Source organism: Echiichthys vipera (genome assembly GCF_963691815.1).
Source record: "Echiichthys vipera genome assembly, chromosome: 18".
Lineage (NCBI taxonomy): Eukaryota > Metazoa > Chordata > Actinopteri > Perciformes > Trachinidae > Echiichthys > Echiichthys vipera.
The window spans coordinates 17,531,428-17,555,422 of record NC_139843.1 but is presented as its reverse complement, the minus strand read 5'-3'; the positions used below and the strand labels follow the sequence as shown (position 1 = coordinate 17,555,422).

The window sequence follows — 23,995 nt, the reverse complement described above, 5'->3', positions numbered from 1 at the left end:
ACACACACACACACACCAAAACACTCATTGAGGTGCTGTATAGTTAGTTCTGTCAGATATTTCTCCAAACTGTGGAGTCACTGTCGGTCATGTCTGTATGATAGACGTTAAAAATGGTGGAAGGTTTTGTATTTTGTTTGTTTTTACTGTGCTTTAACTGTGCTGTTTTTTAACGTGACATGTATCCACTGGGTCTGAAATAAAGGGGGGAAACTATATACTGAAAAGTGCATTTATAACAATCTATTACACTTCTTCAGCACTGACAGCCATGTAGATGTTGACTATTATATATCAGTTTCTCAAGGGCTGGGTCTATTTTATTTTATTTAGTTACAAGATAGACGCACAGGATTTGTAGGTTTCCTGGTGCCTTATAGCTGCCAACAAAAGATGATGAATAAAAATCCATAGGGAACTGAGCTGCATTTGAGCTGAATCCATGAGGGAAAATATGATTTATTTCTTTGTGATCTGATATTTCCCGACTGTTACCCAGCTGCACTTAAAACAGTGGCAAATGTTATTATGTCAAGCACAAAACATAGACCAAAATATGATACCCCCTTTCGCTATGTTGTGCTTCATTATCGTTTTAACAAGGCGTAGTTTATGTTCTAACAATTTCTGGAAGTTATTCTAATCCTTAATAACAATATACAGGTGCTTTACCAATGCTTAAGGAGTGACATAATTATGTATATTGGTACACTTTTGAGATTCCTAAGTGCTCTTTAAGTCACAGTTTTGAAAGAATGCAATTGTATCTGTAAGGACTCATAAATAATTGATTTATATTTGAATATCTTCTAGGGAGGCCATGGACTCAATACTAAGTAAAAAAAACAACAACATTCATTACTTCAGTGTTTTTAGCCAGTTAATAACAATGCATTTATGAATGAGAGAAATGTTTTATTGTTTTTCTGTTATCCTTTTATGGACTGTTTATTTGACATTTACATCCTTTAGACACGTTATTTTATATTCTGTTATCTTATTGCTACTTGTTATAGTTGTTATCTCATATTGTTACTTGTTTGAAATTGTAGGAGCAATCTGGTACAAGAACCAATAAAGTTCTGTTTTATCTTATGTCCTGATGCCACAGGCTGCTGTTACACCGCCCTACGGCAGGGGGCGCGGCTCAGTTCTGGGCGAAGTCAAACTGACCCCTGCCCTGCTGTCGTCATCCGTCCCTGACAATCCTCACGTTTTCCCACCGTGACCTCGGACTGTCGTTGAACAGATGCACGCCGCCTAGCATTAGCTTTAATGAAAACCGGTGGGAAATAATCAGAAACACCCTAAACAGACGTTTAGTTTCCCGTGTTTTCTTGAACACAACTGATCCAGCCCGACAGAGAGGAGCGGGTCCAGCAGGAGACATGGCCACGATCGAGGAGCTTTCCCCCGCTGCGGGCCCGGTGTCTACCCGGCCCCCCGAGGACGAGATTGACGACGATGAAGATGAAGATGTAAGTGGCTAGTCATTCTAGGGTACTTCGGAAATGTGGACGAGAACAAAAAACGAACATAGAAACGCACTGTCTTGTTTTCAGCTTGTCTTTTTCTTTGCTGAGCGTGGATAGCTAGCATGGCAGCACCAATGCTAACTGGATAGCTACCTGAGGTGTCACATAAGGCTGTGACAAACTCTGTTGCAGTTATATCAAAGTGTTAGAAGTTAAAGTAGTTAAAGGTATTGTTTCGTCTAATAAGTAGTTTATTTACTTTCGTGTTATTATCTTGAATCAGGGTTCCTACACCTTTTACAGAGTCAAATTTAAGCATTTCAAGGTGTCTTTTCATGCTTTTTCAGCACCTTACAGCTGTGGTCAACTACATATTTTATACTGTATATACAGTATATTCAATATACTACTTATATTATGCGTATTGCTCTTGCTAATCACATTAGAGGATATTGTCCTATAAACAACCACAAATGTGTTTATCTTTCTAGAAAGTGGTGACGAACTAAAGGAAACCAAGGTTTCATTTTTGTAAATAGACTTGCCATCAGAGCTGCGACGATTAGTCGACTATAGGTCGCCAGAAATATAATCTCCAACTATATTGATAATCTGTTAATCGTTAAAAGTAATTTTTCATGCAAAAAGGTCAGAAAATGCTGTTTTCAGTCTCTCAGATATGGAGATATTCTTTTCTCTGTTTTATCATATAAGCCATCCCATAAAACTTAAATTTCAAACAGTTTAAAGCAATAGATTCAAAATAAAAGCACTTTTAAAACCATGAAAACACCACATTAAAATGCAAGTGTTTTCAAGGATTGCCAGCACCAGTATGAACCCTGTTAAATGTTATGACAATAGCAAATGAATTGATCACAATGTTAACACTGGCTAAACCAACCTGTAGCAAACTTCAGGATGGACAAACTGTTTTTACTAAGATGATAAACGTATGCTGATGTGTTTTTCTTTACTTTTATTCTTATGAGATGCTGCTTGATTACTTACTCCGCAGTCTTTTTGCACCACCATGTAATGTCTGATGTTTGTCCTGGTCTCCTGCAGGTGGATGAGACACTGATGGAGAGGCTGTGGGGCCTGACAGAGATGTTCCCTGACACAGTTCGTACCGCTGCTGAGGTGTCTGCACAGTGCTCTGTCTCACTGGCCAAGAAGTTCTACAGGTATATATCCTGTCTTGCCTTATCATTGTCTGCTTGTCTTTGTAGCCCAGTGGATCAAAAGATTAACCGGTAATTCGTAGGTCTGATCCCCCTACAAATACCAATACACACCTTGAAACACTGGAAGCTAATGTGAGACATTGATGAAGTCCTTGGTATTTTAACTGGCACATCTTTTACAGGGATGGTTCAGATTTAGTTTTGAATGGGGTTGTATCAGGTACAGTAGATGGCAGTCAGCACACCCCCAATTTTGAGAAACAGGCAGTAGGACAGGCACGGGAGTTAAGCAATGTACTGCTGTGGATGGGGGCAGCAGCTAAACTTATTTTAGCCACTTAAAAATACAAATTATCAGTCTAAGTCTATGCTATATTTAGAATATGTACACTTCTTTACCTTGCCATAAAATTGCCCCGTTTAAGCTTACACAGGGGGAACTGCTGCTGTTATATATGCTCTCCTCAAAGCCACCAGATTCTATTGACGAAAACAAATTTTTACATTGCAAATCACAGGATATGCTCATCTACCGCTGCCTTAATCAGTTAGTTAGTTTGTTAGTTACTGACCCTTTTAACACAACAGCAACAAATAACCAATTGAGGCCGCGGTAGACCAGCAACTCCCATGTTCTGCGAGGTAAAATCACAGTTTTTGTTAATAAACTCTTGTGGCTTTGATGAGAGCTTAGAACAACTTCAGTAAACTTACAGAAGTTCACTGGCAGCAAGGTAAAGTGGTGAAAAAATTATATTAAGAAAAAATATCAGAACTGTCCCTTTTTTAAAACGCACAACCTAATCAGGTCGTTAACTTGTTTCAGTTTTTCCCGCTCTGCACTCTGGGTCGGCACTACCTCCTTCATGATCTTGGTGCTGCCTGTTGTGTTTGAGACAGAAAGGCTACAGCTGGAGCAGCAGCAGCTACAACAGCAGAGACAGGTGAGTGTTCATTTGCTTATATAGTAACCAACAGGTGCGAGACAGCCACAGAGAATTTGATTTTACAGGTGTGGAGAAGCATTGCATTGTGGACAAGTATTGCCATAGGCCGAAGCGTGAATCCAGTTTGAACAGAAACAGAATATTACAATGGATTAACATGCTGTACATGGAGAGTACATTGATGAACAAGCTGAATGAATTACTCTTTCCCTTCCAGATCCTGTTGGGGCCCAACACTGGAATTTCGGGTGGGATGCCGGGCATGATGCCTCCTGCGCCCGGCAAGATGTGAGACATGGGAAGGGCCAAGGTGAACCCGAGATCTGCTGCCAGTGACACAGTGGGGCCGGTCGCAAGGAGAGACAGAGAGACCATGGAGAAGAGCAAATAACTGCAGTTAAAAAAAAAAAAAAAAGCTGTATGTCAAAAGCACGACATTAGGCTCACTCCAATGTATTGGATTGGTTGCTGGGCTTGAAAGAAGGAAGATGTGATGCCTTTCTAACACCTCTCTCTCACTGTCTTTCCTTACTCCAACATCACGCAGAGACTTATTTCCAGGAGCACTGCTTCTATTTTCTTTTTTAAAAATAAATACTTATATCAACATAAATAATGTGTTCTTTAGGGGGATAGCAGGTACAGGCGGATACATTGAAATAAAAAAAGGGTTACCAGTTGTATGTTTTGGTGTTTGCAGTCTGAAGAGCATATGCTATACTTACATGGCAGTTTGGTCTGTCACCGTGAGCTTGCTGGTTCCCGTGGAGAATTGTGTGAAGAGAATATTCTGACGGGCGGGGCTGATGCGTTATGGAGCACTGTAGACAGAAATTAACTGATAGCAATGCACTCAGATGGCCTCTTGAAGTACTACGAGTTATAACATTCTTTTCTACGCTGTGCATTCCTGTCTTTACGTTTGTCACAGTACAAAGGTTGTACTATGTATGAATGTCAGAGCTCAATGCCTCTCACTTCAGTTATTGTTTTTATTGTATTGCTCTGATTTTTAAGCAATAGATTGTATAATGCAACCCTATATTCCATGCTGTTCAACGATTCTAAGATTGCTGTCTGTTTACATTCATAGTATGTGAAAAGTACCATTATTAGGCGGGACATATGTCATGAGGTTCAGGTGGTTGATGAAGTTTTGACGCTAAATCTCTCAATATTACCCTGACGTGTTTGGTCCGAAGAGAATGTTACTTTCTATTCTCTGCAGCCATCCACGTGAATTTACACTCTCTTACCTCTGTTCAGTAAGCAAACCCATGTCTCTGTTTTGTGTTCAACATGACTGCGGTAATTAAAACACCAAATCAAGTGGAAATCCAAGTGTTTCCTTCCAGCGTGTCGGTTTTGTATTTGCCCAAATACACTGTCATAAAAACTGCCCATAAATCATTGAGTGAGGATTGATGAATAAAAGACCAGACTAAATGATTCAACAGAATATTGTTTTCTAACATTTAAATGACTGTAGAGTAATGTAGGTTTTTTTTTCTTTCAGTAAATTCTTATCTTTTACAAATCAGTGTCTCAAAACAGACATTTGACTTAAATTGCCTTCTATTCTTTTTCACTGCAGACATGTTTACTTTTCATAACCGGAAAAGCACAGGTGCAATCGGGACATTTATCACTGATCGTGTTACCGGAACACCCAGATATAATGCCACCACAATTCATAACTGTTATGTACACCTGTGCTTGTTCTGCTGTGACAAAGATCCATTATTGTAGTGATTATGCTAAACTGTATTATTGTGTCATACATGGAGCTATGCCCACCCCTATGGCCTTATGAGACACCACAACATATTATAAACCAGGGGTTCTCAAACTTTGTACATGACGTACCACCTCTCACCAGGCTCTCTCAAGTACCACCACCAAGACCAATGTTGAAATACAGTAGCGTAGACCGACACTATTAAGGTTCATTCGTAATCAGAAGATTATTTATTGTTGACTGTCTTCAGCCACAGCATGTCATAAGAAGGGGTAACAACAGAACGGACATGTCAGTGTTTTCAAACCAATCATTTTACCTCTGCTTACTCTCTTGCAATGCAGCGCTGTACCTGTAACCTGTGAACACATAGACTGTTACTCCTGTACCTGAACGCGTGGCTTAGTCTTGTCTGCGTTTCCAAATCCTGAGAGATGATTTGATCCGCCTGCATGCATTTCTCCTCCAGGGCAGTTCTATCAGTGCAAAGACATACTGTGGTTGACTCTGTTTACCTATAGCCTCTTCATCTCAACGCGTACAACACAACATTCAAGTGATGAATGAAAATTAAGAAACTAGACGAGACCTGATGAGCAGAATGTAATATTGAATTGCACTGTATTTACTGTAAATCATAAGCGTTTGTCTGACAGGGTAAATCACACACATAGTTTTCATGACTGAACTATTTGATCAAACAAACCAAGAGGTTTCATGGATTTCCTAACTTCCAGTTAACTTGCATTCTTACAATGTAACTGAGACACTGTAGGTAACCTATCACAGCTAGGGTTGCAAGGGGGCGGCACATTTCTGGTAAATTGCTGGAAACAAAAATATGACAGGAAATGCTGAACGTATTTTAAATTACATTTCAATGATCATAAAAGTTTGAATATTTAATTTAATAATTATTGTTTCCTTTTTCAAATTTTGGAGATCCGTTCAAGTACCAGTTTGAGAACCAGTGGTAAAAACCATCATCAGAATGCAGCACAGACATTTGCAAACAGAACATGCACACGCTTTTTTAATGCCAGTGCCCAATGCTGCATTCACTGTGTTGAACATGTTCTCATGGGCTCAGAGCAGAAACTAATGAGCATATTTGAATATATGTCCATGGTTATAAATCACGTTAGGGAGTTGTCCATGTTGGTTAATGCTCGCTCAAGGGCTAAGTCTATAATTTCCCGGCTGCTCTTGAATGGGACACAAATCACGAATTCCCGCCAGTTGCCGGCGCGCGAGCCTCAAGGACAAAAGAAGACACTGACTTTACCTTTTAATTTGACAGTTAACGGACTTCAACTTGTCTTTTAGTCAGTAATTCAAGATTATTGTCTTTTCTCTTTTACGTAATTGAACAAGCAAGCGTTTTAGTTTTGATACGTTAACCTGCAGTGAGGTTTATGTCATAAGTAGTTGAAAGAGTGTAGCTAGCGAAGTTAATATTTAACATTTAGCTAACTTAGCTCACCTTGGCTAGGTATCCCGAACCAGCTAAGTCTATTGTATATATCTTCATCATACTACATTGAAAATGAAAGTAGCAGAGGATCAGGTTGTTGAAGATGATACTGGTTTCCAGGATGATGAGGTGAGATATTATAGCTTAACATTTCAGTTTATCTTTTCTCATTTACTTTAGTGACTAGAAAATCCTCCAGACACTTGAATATAATGCTAATTATGAGCTTGTCTAATAGTTTAAATTATCTAACTGTCCAGAAAGCAATTCAGACATAACCTACTGTAAGTTAATATAATTTTAATGCATATGTATTTCAATTTAAAGAAACAGTTTAGTTACAAACACCTTATTGCAGTAGTGTGACAGCATACTATTTTTTAATAACTTATCAATAAGTGGTCAAGAATGCTAATTATGAGCTTTTCTAACAGTTTAAATAATTAGACTATCAAATCATACATAACATAAATTAATTAAATGTAAATAACATGTATTTAAATAAAAATAGTTTAGTTAAAAACACTTTATTACAATATGTGACAACCTATTTTTTTAATAACTTATAATAAGTTGTCATCAATGCTAATTATGAGCATTAAATAATTATGTATATAGATTAAAAAACATTACTTTTTAAAATAAAAAAAACTTTTTAGTTACAAACACTATATTACAATTGTGTGACCACCTAATATGTTTTTAATAAATAAATAAAAAGTTGCTACGGAGCTTTTATTTAGCTTTGTTAATGTTTTTTAAGGTAACATTATTATTACTACCTTATGAAGATCTTCTCTGACCCTAACAGGAGTCCTTCTTCCAAGACATTGACCTCTTACAGAAACATGGGATTGTGAGTATAACTCAGGGCTGTAACATAGTCAGAGTTAATCCCTTAACCAGATCAAAGTTGTCTCCGTTTGTAAGATTCTCTCTGTCCCTCCGCTCCTGTGACCACAGAATGTGGCAGACATCAAAAAGCTCAAGTTAGTGGGTATCTGCACTGTGAAGGGGATTCAGATGACGACTCGCAAGGCTTTGTGCAACATCAAGGGCCTGTCAGAGGCAAAAGTGGAAAAGATCAAGGAGGCTGCCGGGAAAATGCTGGTAAAACAGGATTTCATGTCATTCTCCAACCAGCACTACTTTATTTTTGTGGCCTTAAGACTGAATTGCTTGAGAACATTACAAAACATTTTTTGTATTAGATAATTTTCTTTACATTGTAGAATGTTGGTTTCCAGACTGCCTTTGAGTACAGTACCAAGAGGAAGCAGGTGTTTCACATCACGACTGGGAGCCAGGAGTTCGAGTTAAGATTTACTCTTGATGTTGATAACATGCAGACTGTAGGATTTACACTACTGAACTTATTATTTGTATATGTTTGTGTTGTATGTATTTACAATGAAATATACTCAAGGTGGGATATATAGTGATTGAAACAGTATCCTCCTGGATTTAGTGTTTTAATATTATGATATAACTCAAATATGTCTCATTGTGGTCTTAAATCTACATTACAGTAAATTGATATAATTTTTGCAATGCATTAGGTTTTTCTAACAAAGCAAAATGAACAATGAACACCTCAATTTGTGGAGTAATTTAATCTACATTACCAATGTTTATTTGTTGTCACATTATTGATATTGAGAAACAACTTATTTGACTTTAGCTTTCAAATGGAAATGCCCACTAAGCCTTAGGAAGAAGCAGGGATGTTAGGCAGTGTTAATGGTAGACCAACCACTCCTGTATTTTGGGAGGTAAAACTGTTTTTGTCAAAGGAGTCTGATGGCTTTGAAGCGAGCGATAAATGACAACAAGGTAAAGTAGTGAAAATAGTAGTAGTAGTAGTAAAGTATATTAAAACCACCAGACTCCTTTGGCAAAAGCTGTAATTTTACCTTGCGGAACATGGGAGTTTCTGCTTTTCCACGGCCTCGGTTGTTAATTAGTTTGTTTAATGTTGCTGGGTGGCTTTCGGATCAGAACGTGACGTCCACAGCAGTGTATTTTTCTGAGCCTCCGTGCCGGTACTACTGTCTGCTTCTTCTCCAAATGGGGTTTCTAAGGGCCTACTCAAACTATCCATTCGTACCGCACCCAATCATGAATCACTGCTTTAGTCTAGTTCGTTTGAACAATGTTCCTAGGCAACGGCACACTTCCGGGCCGCGGTCCAGTTGAGAGAGGTGGGTTTTAATAAAGCACGGATGCCAGCAGTCCTGATGTCTGTATATATGCAACTGTTCCCCACAACAGACATTTAAAAAGATGCCACCAATGGTTTCGCAGAGGTCTGATGCAGAGGAGGAGTGTTTACTCCAGATTTGGTCAGATGAAAATATTCAAAAACAGTTGAAAAAAAAAAAACTCAGGGGTTATGATGTGGGAAAACATGGGGAAATTCTTTTCGAAGGGCTTGGGCCTAAAACAGCATTTTGAGTACTTCGACCAACATGTGAATGTTTGGATTTTAATACATAAAGAACATAACTGGGAAGAAAAAGAATAGTATATAAACTTTAAAAAAGAAAACAAAAAATGATGGACCTGCCCATTTAAAAATGCCATCTGGAAGTTTATTTTTATGGTAAAATCTAGAAAACTACAACGTTTTTCAAACCTTGATATTAACCAGCAGATGTTATAGCTAGATGGATAAAGGTAACAAGTTAGTTTCTCTCTCTGAAATTTTGCTAATTCAAAGTAAAGATGTTACAACACATATCTTTGATCTCTGCAGTAAACTTTTGGGTGGAGGTATCGAGAGTATGGCCATCACAGAGGCCTTTGGAGGTGAGGAACTGTATTCCTACAGCTAAATATTCTGTGTATGATTATATTGTTTAAACATCACTGAGCTCCCTGCTTTGGCTCCAACTATTACCACATTATTTAATTTTACAGAGTTCCGCACGGGGAAAACGCAGCTGTCTCATACATTCTGTGGTGAGTAAGGAGCCTTTTGACAAAGGCTGCTCCAAAGTGATTGATAAAACAAGATTGTATACGTCCAATAAAACTGTTTTTTAAAATTGTCCAGTCACTGCTCAGCTGCCAGGTGAGGACGGCTACTCAGGTGGGAAAGTTGTCTTCATTGACACAGAGCACACCTTGTATCCTCATAGTGATGGGAGAAGCCACATAACATTTGACATACATTTTGGTTGATGTTTGACTGTATCTCAGAATTTAGTTAAGTATCATATGTTTATTATTTGTTGTCACAGGAAGAGAAAAATGAAAACATGTTTTTAGAGATATTTTTCCAGTAATTGTCATACTGTGACTACAATTACTGCTGTTTTCTTCTTGTTATTCTGTTTCACATTATCCTTGACTTATACCTGTCTGGTTCCAGTCGTCCAGACAGACTGAGAGACATCGCTGACAGGTTTAATGTGGACCACGGTGCTGTGTTGGACAACGTGCTTTACGCCCGGGCCTATACCAGTGCGAACATACAGTTCATTTAGACCAGTAAACTTTGACACATTCTGTGGTGTGCAAAGGCAGAGCCATTTGTATTGAAACACCGTCCTGGTATATAACAGGTTGGTGCACTAAATTTGTTTTGCTTGCTCCTCAGGTGAACACCAGATGGAGCTGTTGGACTTTGTAGCAGCCAAATTCCACGAGGAAGGAGGAGTGTTCAAACTACTGGTGAGTAAAAGAATGAACTCTAAGTACATGCTTTCACATCATCATCATTTTTGTGGTTTTACTTCCTCTATTTTAGTCATTCTCCTTGTGAAGCTATTGGAGGGAGAGATGGAACAATTTGTTTTTTTTTTGTGTGTGTAAAACAACAGGCATAAATCTAAATGAAATTCCTTCCTAGCCCAATCATCCTTTGAGTCTCCTTTTTGTCTTCTCCCTGTCAGATCATCGACTCCATCATGGCTCTGTTCAGAGTAGACTTTTCTGGTCGAGGTGAGCTGGCTGAGCGGCAGCAGAAACTGGCCCAGATGCTCTCCCGACTGCAGAAGATCTCTGAAGGTCTGAACCAGGAGGGTGTTCATGTACAATTATGTAAAAGGCACAAACAAGAGCCAAATATCTTTTCTGACATTTACAGGGAATGTCTGCAGAAATTCATATTTCTGTTTGTTGACTAATTCAACTTGGGTGTCTCTCACACGGTAGTCTCTAATATGCATCAAGTGAAATGAGTAATGTTCCTGATAATGCATCTCATTTTCTTTATGTTTTTTCTAAGAATACAACGTAGCAGTGTTTGTCACCAACCAAATGACAGCTGATCCCGGTGCGGGAATGACGTAAGAGATGGCAACTTCCCTCATTTGGAGTGAATCAGACAAGTTTTGTGCTTGCTGTTTTTGTTGCGGACACATCAGACGCAACATGGTTTGGAGCTTTGATGAGATATTGATTATTTAATTCTGTCCCTTTTTTAGGTTTCAAGCTGATCCAAAGAAGCCAATCGGTGGGCATATCCTGGCCCATGCCTCCACTACACGGATCAGCTTGAGGAAGGGGCGTGGAGAGATGAGAATTGCCAAAATATTTGACAGGTAGTTGGCAGTTTATAATGATAATGCAGGGTTTTTCATAATACACACTTTACTGTCTAAATAAAGATAATTAGTGAGTTTTCTCCCATAAAAAGGTACTGCACAGTGCACAATTGTGCTTTTTGAGCTGAAAACTAAATTATGTGACACATAAACATATATATAAAAATCTGTGTTTTATGGGTTAAAATGGCTCAACACGCCACCTAATGTTTAGAATCCGCCCAAACTTTGCAAGTCCAATGCTGAGATGAGTCGACTGCTTGGCACTTTATCTGTCATCAAATTTAAGAATATTAATGCGTTATAAACAGAGGTGGGCGCTCCACCTCAGCCCCTCTCACACTGTTTTGTATGTTTTAAAATAATACAGAAGTGAAGTTGAAGTTGCACTTGAAATACCTGAGAATATACGCTGCAACTGACAGTTGAAATTTGACTTCCTGTTACCATAATGCCAGATTAGATAAGCTTCAGCTAAACAAATTGACATGGGACTTTCCACACCCTAATAGATGTTGTGCAATCACAACAAGGTCTTCTACCTACCATGTTCATTTTTATTTTATTTTCTCGTATCATTGAGCTCAAGGCCTTTGCTCAACATTGCTTTTTGCTTATCTTATGATTAGTATGATTAGTTGAGTATTAAACATCTTTTCAACCTGTATCATCAACATAGGCCTGGTAGATCTGAAGATATGAAAATGTATCTTCAAACAAACCTTTGGCATGATTTGATATAGTGGTGAGCGTACATTGCATAGCATGTTGACTTTAAATGAATCAATATTAATTGTTTTTGAACAATCAAAACATTTTTACTCACATTTGCTCTCCTAATGCATGTCTCCTTGATATGCTCTAGTCCCGATATGCCTGAGAATGAGGCCACTTTTGCCATCTCTGCTGGAGGGATTACTGATGCCAAAGAGTGAAGGATACAAGGAAGAGACACCTGTGTGATCACAGTCCCCTGTTCTCGTCAGTTTGTTTATTTAAGGTGTTTGTAATGGATTTATTTATTGAATTGTATAACTTTTATATAACTTCTTAAAGTTACACTGACAATGGTACATTTTGGTGTATTTATTCTATTTATTTGTAGCAGTTCTCCTGTGATCCATGTTCAAATAAACACAAAAAGACAACGGTTTGTTATGTATATTTTTTAAATACCCAGAGATAAATGGAAATGTAGAGTTAGTGCTAACATGATGGTACAGTTACAGTAAGCAGGGCCCGGTGCTGGCCCCTGGCGGCGTGTGAAGGACGTGCAGCGGCTGTTACACCTCTTCTCGTCGGCTACGGGATCCGTATGCTTGCGAAAGCAAGGTTTAACAAAGCAATGGGAACTTCACCAAATGTGCTGCTGAGAGTCTGAAACACACCAGCAGCTGCACGCGTCTCAACGGGACTATAGAAACCATCCACGTTCCCCGGTAGAGGAAAGCTTGTCAACTCTGGAAAAAGGAGCGATGGACCCGAGAGACACAGCCCCGGATTCGTGGGAGCTGGAGGAGGATGCCGAGGCCCCGGCTGCCGCGGCGGAGCTCCCGACCGCCTTTGCCGCCCTCAATGTAAACGCCAAGCCGTTTGTCCCCAACGTTAACGCTCCGGTGTTTGTACCGAGCTTCCTTCAAGCCAGCGCCGTGGAAATGCCTGCCTCAGACGGTAGGTGAATGCACCACAGCTGTCTGGAAGTTAGCTTAGCTCGCTTGCTAATCCAGCTAAGTTAGCCTTCCTCTCGGCAACTCGCTGTGCCCAGTCCAGCCAGTGCCACAGTTCTCTCATGTCCACTAACTGATCAACAAGTCGACTTGAGTGTTAGTCATGTGGTGTAGAGGTGTGACAGCTGATTTATAACGCAGTAACAAGCACAACAAAACATTGTCATCATCTTGTCTCAATAAATATTTATGGTAGTTTGATATGCTTTGCTTTCTCTCCTCAAAGGTGCCCCTGATCCAGTTGCCAGCATGGAGGTGGCAGAAACAGCAGCCGGTATGCATCCACAGTGTACTCCAGGCACTGCATGTTTAGGTTATTAAGTTACAAATCAGGCAGGTTGTTACCTAAGGACAGGTGTAGTTATAGGCTCAGGTGTGCACATTTACCTGCAGCCACATTTGAACTTTCCAAACAAGCATCATGCAGACTAGGAGGCTTGGATGTTCACTTTTTGTGCCTTGTAGGGTCCCTTACTGAGCCATATTTGGACTGCTGGCATTGGTAAGCCCATGTGCTTGGGCCTACATACAACATGATGCAACCTCACTTGTCCATTCCTGAAATAGACATCCCATTGGCACACATTGTGAAATGTGTGAAGCGCTGCGTGTCCGAGGCCTCGGTCTACTGTGTGTCAGAGCGTTTTGAATGTATTTGGGTACTTCAGTCACTTTGCGCTGACTAGGCTTAATTTGCCCGAGTCAGGTTCACTCAAATGTTTGGCCTGACCTGGGATGTTGTGTGCCTCTGCTCAAGTTACAGAGAACTGGTGGTGTTTTTTTAATAGAGTTGCTGAGCACTGCAGCTGCTGTGGAGTGAGTGACACAGGGAGACAAATAACAGAAAGACATTAGATGAAGTGTATTTAAGAGAGTTTGATCTGGAGAAACCTTTCCTTTCCAAACTTCCAACAGGCATATTATTGAAGATGTTCTTCCTAATACGCACAGAAATTTCTCTCAACACGTCTTAAAGAAGAAATATAATAACAACGTGATGAGACAGTCGATAAAGTCAAGGCACAAATGTTTTTTCTGAGTTGCCAGTGGCAATATCTCACAGGCTGATTATAAACAAGGAGGTTTGAGAAGAAAATGGGCTTTGTGCATGACTGCTGGGCTGCATAATTTCATAGTTACAGAAACGGGAGGCTTATTTGTGTGTTTCCATGGGAAGATGCTTCTCCTGCAGGGCTCAGCAGATTTTTTGTTACTGTTTCTTTTATGTGAGTTGTTCTTGTTTGCTCGGCAGAACATTGCATTGATTGTGCTTCTAACAAGTGAACAGGACTAATGAATGATTAACTGCAGACCACACAGTGAAGGCGTGCAACTCTTTTTAGCCCCTCTGTGAATCGGCAAATACGTTTTATGCATTTCATGTGCTATCCTCAAGGCCTTTATATGCCAAATATAGCTAGCTTCAAGGCACAGCTCCAATAGTAGTTGGTGCACCTGGATACAAAATACCACTCTGTAACACAACTAAAAAGTATTTATTTCAGTCGGACGGATTGGATATTGACATTACAGTTACAGTGTTGATTGAACATTTGTAAATAGTGTGAGGTCACAATAAAGACTTTAGTTGGACAATATGTTCAATGTCACTATGTGCCAGTGTTGTTAGTGCGGTAAACAATATTATTTAAATTTTTAAGAGCTTTCATTTGAATTGAATGTGAGAAAAATATTTCAAATATATGAAATAAATAAAACATATAAAGCCAAACTACCGGAACAATAAACAAAATGGGTAAGGTTATATGAGGTCTTCATCCATAGTCAGTGTGAGTGACCTACAGTAGAGGGTGGATGGCACATCTACAGTTTAAAGAAGCAGACAGAGCACCGACACTGAAGCTAAGCAATGTACAGCTGACAGACGGGGCAGCTGCCAAAAAGATCCATTTCAGTTTAAATGTACGCTATATTAGAATATTTCCGTTGCCCCACCTTGCTGTCAAACCGTACTAGTTTTCACAGAAGTATCCCCACTCTCTCTTTCGCCCGTTCAGTCTCTTTCTGCAAAATTGCTTTGTAAACTCAGGCTCCTAACTGTTTATTCCATTAAAGTCTGACCCAAACAGCTGATTTGTGGAAAAATACAAATACAAACATGTGCTCATGTGTAGAAATATATGTTGAGAAAATGAAGTGGCAAAAGGAATGAGCTGTCGTAGTGAAAATATTCTAAAAAGTAGCATAAACACTTAAACTGACATGGATTTTTTTTTAGGTGGCTAAAATACATTTTGCGGCTGCCCCTGTTTACAACAGTTTCCACATCTGCCTGCTTCTCCAAACCATCATCTACTGTAGGTAACGTTATGGATAAGTACCTCATACAACTCCACTTTGAAAAGCCGACCTATCCCTTTAATCTGCAGGTGAACTTGGCTTTGTTCTTGAGCAATTCGATGCGTTTATTCACAGACAAATCCCCTAAAATGGGCGAGGTCACCAAAAATGTTCATGTCCAAATATCTTACCATAAGTCGATATAGTAATTCTCGTGACAGGCTTAAATATTAAGTAAAACGTTTTCCTGAGCCTAACTCTGGTAAAGGCACTTTTACAGCAGGTTCCCTGGAATCAGGATGCAATTACAATAGAATAAAGAATAGTTATTTTTACATAACTAATTATGACTTGCATAATACACAACGATTACCAATAATAACGCACAAAAGAAGTGCTGTCAGATCTGTCTTTGAAGTTAGAATGACTTCTGTACATGTTTGATGTGTGCAAAAGGGGATTTCGTTCCAAATGTTTGTGCAAATGTGGTAAAGGGATTTGAATTTGGTACAAACATAAAACTGGCAGAAATGTCACAGCTTGAATGAATTCCAGGATTTTTGGTTCCTGTTCCCTCCAAGCTGTGGGTTGCCTGTAGCGTGCAGACCCTACAGAGAACCCAGGTGCAGTAAATGTATATGATTCCAGCTCCAGTGGAGAATGGAGGCACAGAGGCAGACATGACTACGGAGGAAGAGACATGGGAGCAGAAAGAGGAGCCGGGGGGAGGAGGAGGAGGAGGAGGAGGCGGAGGACAGGACGACCTGGGTTCAGGAGGGTGCGAGGAGGGCGCCGCGACGAACGACGAGGAGGAGATGATGGAGGAGGAAGAGGAGGAGCTGCACTTGCCAAAAGTGGCTCCGGCACCGCCAGATGCCCCCAAGAAAGAACACGTGAATGTGGTGTTCATCGGTCACGTTGGTGCGTCTCATTTGTATGTTTGTTAATTTATCGAATTATTGTAGAAACGTTTTATTCATTTTATAACATTTATACCTCTGTGTGCCTCTTAGATGCTGGTAAATCGACTATTGGAGGACAAATCATGTGAGTAATCCATTTTTAATGGGGCCTGCAGGGCTGCACAGTGAATACAAATATCTAGTATTTCTCTCTAATGAGGTAAAGTGTAGCTTTTAATTTAAGAAAGCTGTGTCTTTTAGTTTAAGCATCAGTTTCACTATTGCTCCCATAATGCAGCATATACGGTAAATATAACCTCACTCCCTTGTCAACTTTCTAGGTACTTAACTGGAATGGTGGAAAAGCGAACGCTGGAAAAATATGAAAGAGAAGCAAAAGAAAAGAACAGGGAGACATGGTGAGAAAGGCTTGTGTTGTTCTCTCTCTTTTTTAACGTTTCCTCCTGATGTTAGTAAGTATAAATATATCTGAATAAATTACAGTAAGCTGCTTAAATCTTTCAATGAAGGCGTCTCAAAAGCGCTAAATTTGACCTACCATATGTTGTTATTCAGCATGTTTTTTTTTTAATCACCATGGAGTTCAATGTGAATCATTCAAGCAAGAGTTGCAATGGTTTTGATTACAGCAGGCTTGTTTTGCGACAGTTATGTTTAGATGTTATTTGTGTTGGTAGCTGACGCGCAGAAGGCGGCCCCCAACGTTTTCTTAAATTCATCATATATAAGCTGTGTTACATAAGGGATAATATGAAGCGAGCTGGTTATTATTATTACGAATGGAACCCTGACAGGGTGATGCAGAACTCCAACACAAAGCAGATCCCTGAGGAGGTTTCATTCACAATAACCACCGCCTCTCCTTACGTTATCCCGCATATTACACGACTACGTACTAAAGAATTCAATCATTTCACACACAAATTAATAAATTTAACACGGTTGTCGCAGGTACCTGTCGTGGGCTCTGGACACAAACCAGGAGGAGAGAGACAAGGGGAAGACGGTCGAGGTCGGGAGGGCTTACTTTGAGACCGAGAAAAAACACTTCACTATCCTGGATGCCCCCGGACACAAGAGCTTCGTCCCCAACATGATCGGCGGAGCGTCACAAGCCGATCTGGCAGTCCTGGTGAGACGGACGAGCATCCGTAGAAATTTCTGCGGCATATCCATTTGCCACTGTCCTTAAATATTTTATAAACAAGTTCACACAATGTATTCAAAGAAGAAAGCCACTTTTTCTAAATGTCACCACCTTATTGGTTTTCATCAGGTGATTTCAGCCAGAAAGGGGGAGTTTGAGACCGGCTTTGAGAAGGGTGGACAGACGCGGGAACACGCTATGCTTGCCAAAACAGCAGGAGTCAAGCATCTAATTGTCCTGGTCAACAAGATGGATGACCCCACTGTCAACTGGAGCCTAGAGAGGTGAACAGGGGACTTGGTTAAAATCAATATGATGTTTTTCTTTGGGCTTTAATGCTGTGTCAGTGACATTTCCACTCTTTGTTTAGTATGTTATGTTCCTTTTATAGTTCCCATGAATCCCTGATTTTATTTCAGAGTTTACTAAATAATGCGATCTTTTCATTACTTTCCTTGATGCAGGTATGAAGAGTGTAAAGAGAAGCTGGTTCCGTTTCTAAAGAAGGTGGGCTTCAACCCCAAGAAGGACATCTACTTTATGCCTTGCTCTGGTCTCACAGGTGCCAACCTCAAGGACCCTGTAACCGAATGCACCTGGTACACGTAAGTCAGCTCTGTGGAGGGGTTTAGTATGGTGGTGGCACAGTTTAGAAGTATTGTCAGGTTGGCTGGTTCACAGGAGACATTTCAGATTCTGTAACAGTCTTCCTCTGTATTCGCCACTCACCGAACACAGCTACACACACCCAAAATACTTGAACAATGATGCTTTGTTATATGTCCACAAAGTGATCATAGAAAATGATCACGTCTTAGTTCTCACATTTCCTATTTTACCTCAGGACATGATGAGTACAGCGTGAAATTGCGAGTACAAAGTTAGGGCGCCTTTTTGCAAAAATGAAAGGTACATTCAGGATACCTGGTTCATCTGTCAGCAGTTTCCTTTAATGCTACATCAGTATCACTGTATTTTGTGGCACATTTTTACTAAAGTTTCCCAGAGAGCTCTGGTATGCAGCACAGTCGTGCCCTTCTTGGCAGCTGCCTTTATATGCACTATATTTTTTCCCTGAAATGTTCTACACTGTAGATTTCTTAAACATGTTGCCCATCAAACAACTGCATATTACTTTTTAAAGGTAATCTTAAAGGTCCCATATTGTAAAAACCTTTTTTGATTATAAAGCTGGTGCATGTGTTACTGTGAAAGTATCAAAGCGCTCAATCCACAGAGAAATGCACACAAACTGTATTCTGTAAACGAGCCGTCAGGACTTCTGTAAGGTTGTGACGTCACAACTATACTTTATGCCCTAGCGATTATCAACAAACAAATTAGCCACTGATAGGGCTGATGCACGGAGGCCTGTCTAATGCACTTGTCTACATAAAGAGCTTGAGACCGTAACTGTGTTCCTTTTTGTTTATTGTAAGCAGCAGGTACGTGATGCTCAGATCTTACAGCAAACTGGACCAAATGGGTGACGCTATTAGCATTGCTTGGCATTAATTAGCAGTCAACGGAAAACAAAGACTCTTTGTGATAAACAAAACTGATAATGAACATGTGCGCAAGTGATTGTAATATCCACCTGGCCCTGCCAACGCACTCACACACCTCCAAATCAAATTGGATTTCTATGGAAGACAGACTGTAAATTGTTTTTTTTTGGTTGTTTTTTTAAATATGTGACATTTTGTTTTGTTTGATGCATTGGTTTGTGAGGAGAATGCTGCTCCTTAATCAATAAGTCTGCGAAAATGTGCTAAAATAGAGATAGCTTGAGTCATAGGCTGTTACAAACCACATAGTAGGCCAGGGTAGGACACAGTAGCTGCACGTCTGAAGGCATTCCTGATAAAATGTGAACTTGTGGAATTTTAATGACTGGTGATTTTTGTTCTTTACCAGGGGTTTGCCATTTATTCCCCATCTGGATAGTTTGCCAAACTTCACCAGATCCAACGACGGACCGGTCAGACTACCTATTGTAGACAAGTACAAGGTGAGTAGCTCAAGGCCGTCTCTTTCCACAGAGAGAAAAACAGAAATCTGCGGCAGCTTGTGGTTACTGCGCTGTCCTCAGCAGATGAGTGGGCGCCAGATTTCTTTTGCTTTTTGTTCCAAAATCTTTTTATGTTTCCTCTCTCCAGTTTGTCATTCTCCTTCCTGTTGGGTGATTTTCCAAGAGCCCACCAACATGCTCTCACACACACACACACACACACGCACGCACGCTGCAGCCTCTGCAAAGTCATTGCTCTTAAAGATAATTCAGCCTCTTGGCACTCGCCTCAGTTTAGATGCTGGAAGCAGTTCAACATGTACTCTTAAGTGTTGGTGGAATCAAGTTATTTTTGGAGCCTCCTCAGTTGTCCCGACATTAATCATCTTTACCTTTCCCACAAATCATCCTTTCTCTTCATCCTCTTGTCTTTAAGTTGTTGCCTCAGCTTGCGTTCTCCTGATGTAAGGGGATTATGGTTCAGTTAGCTGGGTGCTGCATACTAATGGCCCAGCCAGGACTTCCATACAGCAAGCTTTCTACATTCACACAGTCATAGGTGAAACACTTATCCTTATTATTTTGTGAGGAAAACTGAAAATCCGGAGTGTCAACCACAATCATTCATTAACAGAGGTTAATTTATGTATTTTCCATGAGTTTGTATTTCCTATCATTCTACTAAAGCACTCAATGTATTTTACCGCCTGCATTGTCAGTGGAGTAGTTTGGAAAAAAGTGCTTTTCTGACACCACCCTCATACCTGTCAGGTAAATATGAAGATATTTTCCTAAGCATTGTGTCAGAACAAACAAATAAAAATGTTGAGTTTTTTTAACTAGGCTAAATTCACATACTCTTCTGATATTCTGGACACCCGAGCAAACATACCAAATATGCTGAGATGATTAAAGTGTTTTAACCAATCAAATAGTTGTTGCTAGGTAGATGGAGCTGAGATGACACCAGTACTGTATGTCTGACAATAGTGTGAGACCGCAAAAGTGAGCAGTTGCTTTTATACTGTAGGTCAACAGTATATCAGCATTATAATAACATCAGTAGGGCTGGGTATCGTTTGAAAAAATGACGATACCAGTACAGTCAATTTTTGCTGAAGAAGTGGGATTTTATTTAATCAATATACATGGTTTTCATTGGACAGTGATGATGGAGTACATTAGGTATGCACTTTAATTTTATACTCACCACACTCATAAAACAGGAGGCATACTCCTTTTCACTCTGTTTGGACACATTCCTGCATTAAGGGAGCTTCACAAAACATTATTGTCCTTGTTTCAGTGATTTTATATGCATCAAACGTTACTGATGGGGTGTGTGTGTGTGTGTGTGTGTGTGTGTGTGTGTGTGTGTGTGTGTGTGTGTGTGTGTGTGTGTGTGTGTGTGTGTGTGTGTGTGTGTGTGTGTGTGTGTGTGTGTGTGTGTGTGTGTGTGTGTGTGTGTGTGTGTGTGTGTGTGTGTGTGTGTGTGTGTGTGTGTGTGTGTGTGTGTGTGTGTGTGTGTGTGTGTGTGTGTGTGTGTGTGTGGCTCTTACAGGACATGGGCACGGTTATCCTCGGGAAGCTGGAGTCTGGATGCATCAGTAAAGCCCAGCAGCTGGTCATGATGCCAAACAGGGTGAGATCTCCTCTGCATGACTTTACTGCTTCTCACAAGGGACCAATAAACCGTCTAATACTAAAATGATATAGTTTCACTTCACACTAGTCACGTATCCTGTTTCAATACAGCAATATTTTATTTATTTCAAGTAAATACGTATTTGCAAATAGCATTGTGTGTGTGTTTTGCAGCACACAGTGGAGGTATTGAGCCTGCTGAGCGACGACGTGGAGACAGACGATGCGTGTCCTGGGGAGAATCTGAAGTTGAGGCTGAAAGGCATCGAGGAGGAGGAAATCCTCCCTGGTTTTATCCTCTGTAGCCCTGACAACCTCTGCCACTCCGGCCGCACCTTTGACGCACAGGTACATCTGCGTCTGTGTCCTCATGGTACATCTGGCTTTCAGAGTCATTACTTTTGGGGAGTATTTGAATCAAAGTCTGTAGGTTGAGGCTTGATTAGCATTCATTTATTTCATTTGATGCAAAAAGACTCTAACAGACTCTGCCCCACACACTCCTGTATTTAATCTACTGATAGCCCGGTCTCGTAATGGTTTGTGGTGTGTCCAAGCAGGGTCTTCGTAGGTGAGAAGGCTGTGCTGCAAGCCCATTTATTTTAAGGCCAGAACATTATGCAGAGCCACTGTTGAAATGTCTGTGGCAGCAGCTCTTAGCTGCTTGTTTGATGCAGAACATTATTGTGATTATCTAGTTTTTTGGTGTTTAAAGTAGACTGTGGCTGCCAAACGTAGGCCAGGTTTGGAGTCAGACACATATTTACAAATGATAGTAGAGTTTTGCCTTCTGGAGAAGGTGCTTCAAAGTCTTTTTAGTGAAAATATTGTGTAAAAATAAAAACTAAATTATGTACCTACTGACTGTGTTGGGCTACTTGTTTAGTGCTGAAGTTTATTTACAATGCAACTATTTGCATGCTTCTAAGACTCAGAGCTTCAGATTACATTTACTGCGTCAGGCTTGACTCGGGTTCCAACACAAAAAGCTGAATTCCTGTCGGGTTTGGGTCTGGCTCGGTTGCTTCTCTCTCAAACATGTATTATGAATATGCCAAATCAGCGGATTGTGATTTTAAACATGTCTTAACTTTGGACATCGCTCATTTTCCCCTTGTTATTTCAGATCGTCATCATTGAGCACAAATCAATCATTTGTCCTGGTTACAATGCAGTCGTTCACATCCACACCTGCATCGAAGAAGTGCAAATCTCAGTAAGTCACTGCTCTACTTCCCAAGCTGTTGCAGGAACATGTAACAGTATTAGAATGTGCTTTTGTTATCAATTTTATTTGCTCAGCCGGTAGTTTTTGATGGCCTCCTGTGGTTCAACTCTGTAACTCCTGACTGCAGGCCTTAATCTGTCTGGTGGACAAGAAGACAGGGGAGAAGAGCAAAACACGCCCACGTTTTGTAAAGCAGGACCAGGTGTGTATCGCCAGGCTCCGGGCAGCTGGAGTCATCTGCTTAGAGACCTTCAAAGACTTCCCTCAGATGGGACGATTCACACTGCGAGACGAAGGTAAGGACACTGGGTGTGTGCTTGAAAGGAGTTTGAGTAGAATTTTCTCCCCTCTGTGCACATTTGGCTTATATCTCTAATGATATGAACGGAAGTCTCGACTCACGATTTTGTCCCTCACTTCTCTGCCTCCAACAGGCAAAACTATCGCCATCGGCAAAGTGCTGAAGCTGGTGCCAGAAAAGGACTAAATGCAACAGTGGCAGCATGCATGGAGTTCTTCCACCCGTTACCAGAGGAGAAATGCTGCTAGAGCCGACCCAAACAGCTACTCTCTACACACAACTATGCTGAAGAGAACAACAATGACAACAAGGAGCGGAGAAGGAGAATAAAATTGCGTCAAATGAAGAAAACAAGACTGAATCAGTTTTAATGATGAACAATATAAAATGAGAGACCAAGTCCAGTGTGTCAGCTTTCTCATATTGAGAGCTTAGCTATGCCACTAATGTAGCTACATGCCCCCCCCCCCTTCTGTACTCCCATGGCAAACCCTGCAGTCGGCTGGCCACGCCATTTGTTTTTAGAATGGAGATGGATGCAGTGTTACTGAGTTTGGGGAAGAATGATTTCATATCTTGCAGAAGAACAGAATTAGCCTGTAATTATAATTTGCAAAGTACATCTCCATTTTGAAGCGTGGGTTTTAAGATTAACAATCCAGTGGACATTTTATTTGGTCTTAAGGATTGCTGTACCAAAATTTTTAGTTTGGTCTCTCTCCACAGGAGATGGTTTGATTGGATTGAGCTCACGTAATACTCTGATGAACCACGGATAAACACACAAACAGACACACACAGCTGTTACATAATCTAAACCGAAAATAAATGATGAAGCTGCAACAGAAAGGTGTTTTATTTTCTTTTTAATAAGTATTCCCATTTGGGACGGGCATATCCATATCCAGTCTATCATGTATCACAGGGTTCGTAAAACATCTTAAAAGTCTGCAAATAAAAATGCTACACTTAATTTTTAGATATGTTCAAGGTTAGGAATAAGCTTGAAATTGAATATGTGCCAAAGCCCACATGTAGTGAAAAAAGTCTGGAAACTTGGTGGATGTACCATGAAAGTGCTTCTAATTTGAATTTTACTCTTAAAAGCAGTACAAACTATCAGTACTAACGGCAGACTATAAAAAGGACACTGGTATTTCCTTTTAAATAATAATAGCATGTTATTTCATATATATCATCTTCCTATAATGCATTTTCATAATAATAGAATTGGATGTATTGCTACCTTTGTTCATTCCGTTTCAGTGCAGATACTAAGATTGTAATATACCCATTATCTTTAACTTGGAACATTCTTGTCAGGCGCCGTGTTCAGTGTTTT

General features: G+C 40.2%; 3 protein-coding genes across 4 annotated transcripts; all 3 read left to right on the top strand.

The window, feature by feature from the left end:
- The first annotated feature begins 1,208 nt into the window (after positions 1-1,208).
- On the top strand, positions 1,209-5,058 carry tomm22 (translocase of outer mitochondrial membrane 22 homolog (yeast)). The gene is made up of 4 exons (XM_083933252.1): positions 1,209-1,478; positions 2,544-2,662; positions 3,489-3,606; positions 3,827-5,058. The coding sequence occupies exons 1-4, from the start codon at positions 1,389-1,391 to the stop codon at positions 3,899-3,901; spliced, it is 402 nt and encodes a 133-aa protein (XP_083789378.1). The 5' UTR covers positions 1,209-1,388; the 3' UTR covers positions 3,902-5,058.
- Positions 5,059-6,893: 1,835 nt separating this feature from the next.
- Positions 6,894-12,306, top strand: dmc1 (DNA meiotic recombinase 1; the record flags this gene model as incomplete). 2 transcript variants are annotated; one of them, XM_083933082.1, is made up of 13 exons in its annotated part: positions 6,894-6,950; positions 7,636-7,677; positions 7,785-7,931; positions 8,054-8,136; positions 9,577-9,629; positions 9,741-9,782; positions 9,877-9,949; positions 10,195-10,286; positions 10,423-10,496; positions 10,718-10,832; positions 11,053-11,113; positions 11,252-11,368; positions 12,237-12,306. In XM_083933082.1, 13 exons carry the CDS (start codon positions 6,894-6,896, stop codon positions 12,304-12,306), a joined length of 1,026 nt encoding a protein of 341 aa, XP_083789208.1. The 2 variants fall into 2 exon arrangements, with proteins under 2 accessions (XP_083789208.1, XP_083789207.1); XM_083933081.1 differs by having other exon boundaries at positions 7,633-7,677.
- Positions 12,307-12,641: 335 nt separating this feature from the next.
- On the top strand, positions 12,642-23,117 carry gspt1 (G1 to S phase transition 1). Its single transcript, XM_083932232.1, has 14 exons — positions 12,642-13,042; positions 13,325-13,372; positions 16,048-16,320; positions 16,413-16,446; positions 16,643-16,720; positions 17,274-17,454; positions 17,599-17,753; positions 17,934-18,074; positions 19,387-19,480; positions 21,042-21,122; positions 21,299-21,472; positions 22,251-22,340; positions 22,480-22,648; positions 22,787-23,117. Exons 1-14 carry the CDS (start codon positions 12,847-12,849, stop codon positions 22,837-22,839), a joined length of 1,767 nt encoding a protein of 588 aa, XP_083788358.1. The 5' UTR covers positions 12,642-12,846; the 3' UTR covers positions 22,840-23,117.
- The last annotated feature ends 878 nt before the right edge of the window (positions 23,118-23,995 follow it).

What these genes read in the sequence shown, in the direction of transcription:
- gspt1 (XM_083932232.1), top strand. Translation starts at nt 12,847, where the DNA reads ATGGACCCGAGAGACACAGCCCCGGATTCGTGGGAGCTGGAGGAGGAT. An exon ending in GGTGTTCATCGGTCACGTTG is followed by an intron (nt 16,321 to 16,412) that starts GTGCGTCTCATT and finishes TGTGCCTCTTAG; the next exon opens with ATGCTGGTAAATCGACTATT. An exon ending in TGGTCATGATGCCAAACAGG is followed by an intron (nt 21,123 to 21,298) that starts GTGAGATCTCCT and finishes TGTGTTTTGCAG; the next exon opens with CACACAGTGGAGGTATTGAG.
- tomm22 (XM_083933252.1), top strand. Translation starts at nt 1,389, where the DNA reads ATGGCCACGATCGAGGAGCTTTCCCCCGCTGCGGGCCCGGTGTCTACC. An exon ending in CTGGCCAAGAAGTTCTACAG is followed by an intron (nt 2,663 to 3,488) that starts GTATATATCCTG and finishes AACTTGTTTCAG; the next exon opens with TTTTTCCCGCTCTGCACTCT. An exon ending in AGCTACAACAGCAGAGACAG is followed by an intron (nt 3,607 to 3,826) that starts GTGAGTGTTCAT and finishes TTTCCCTTCCAG; the next exon opens with ATCCTGTTGGGGCCCAACAC.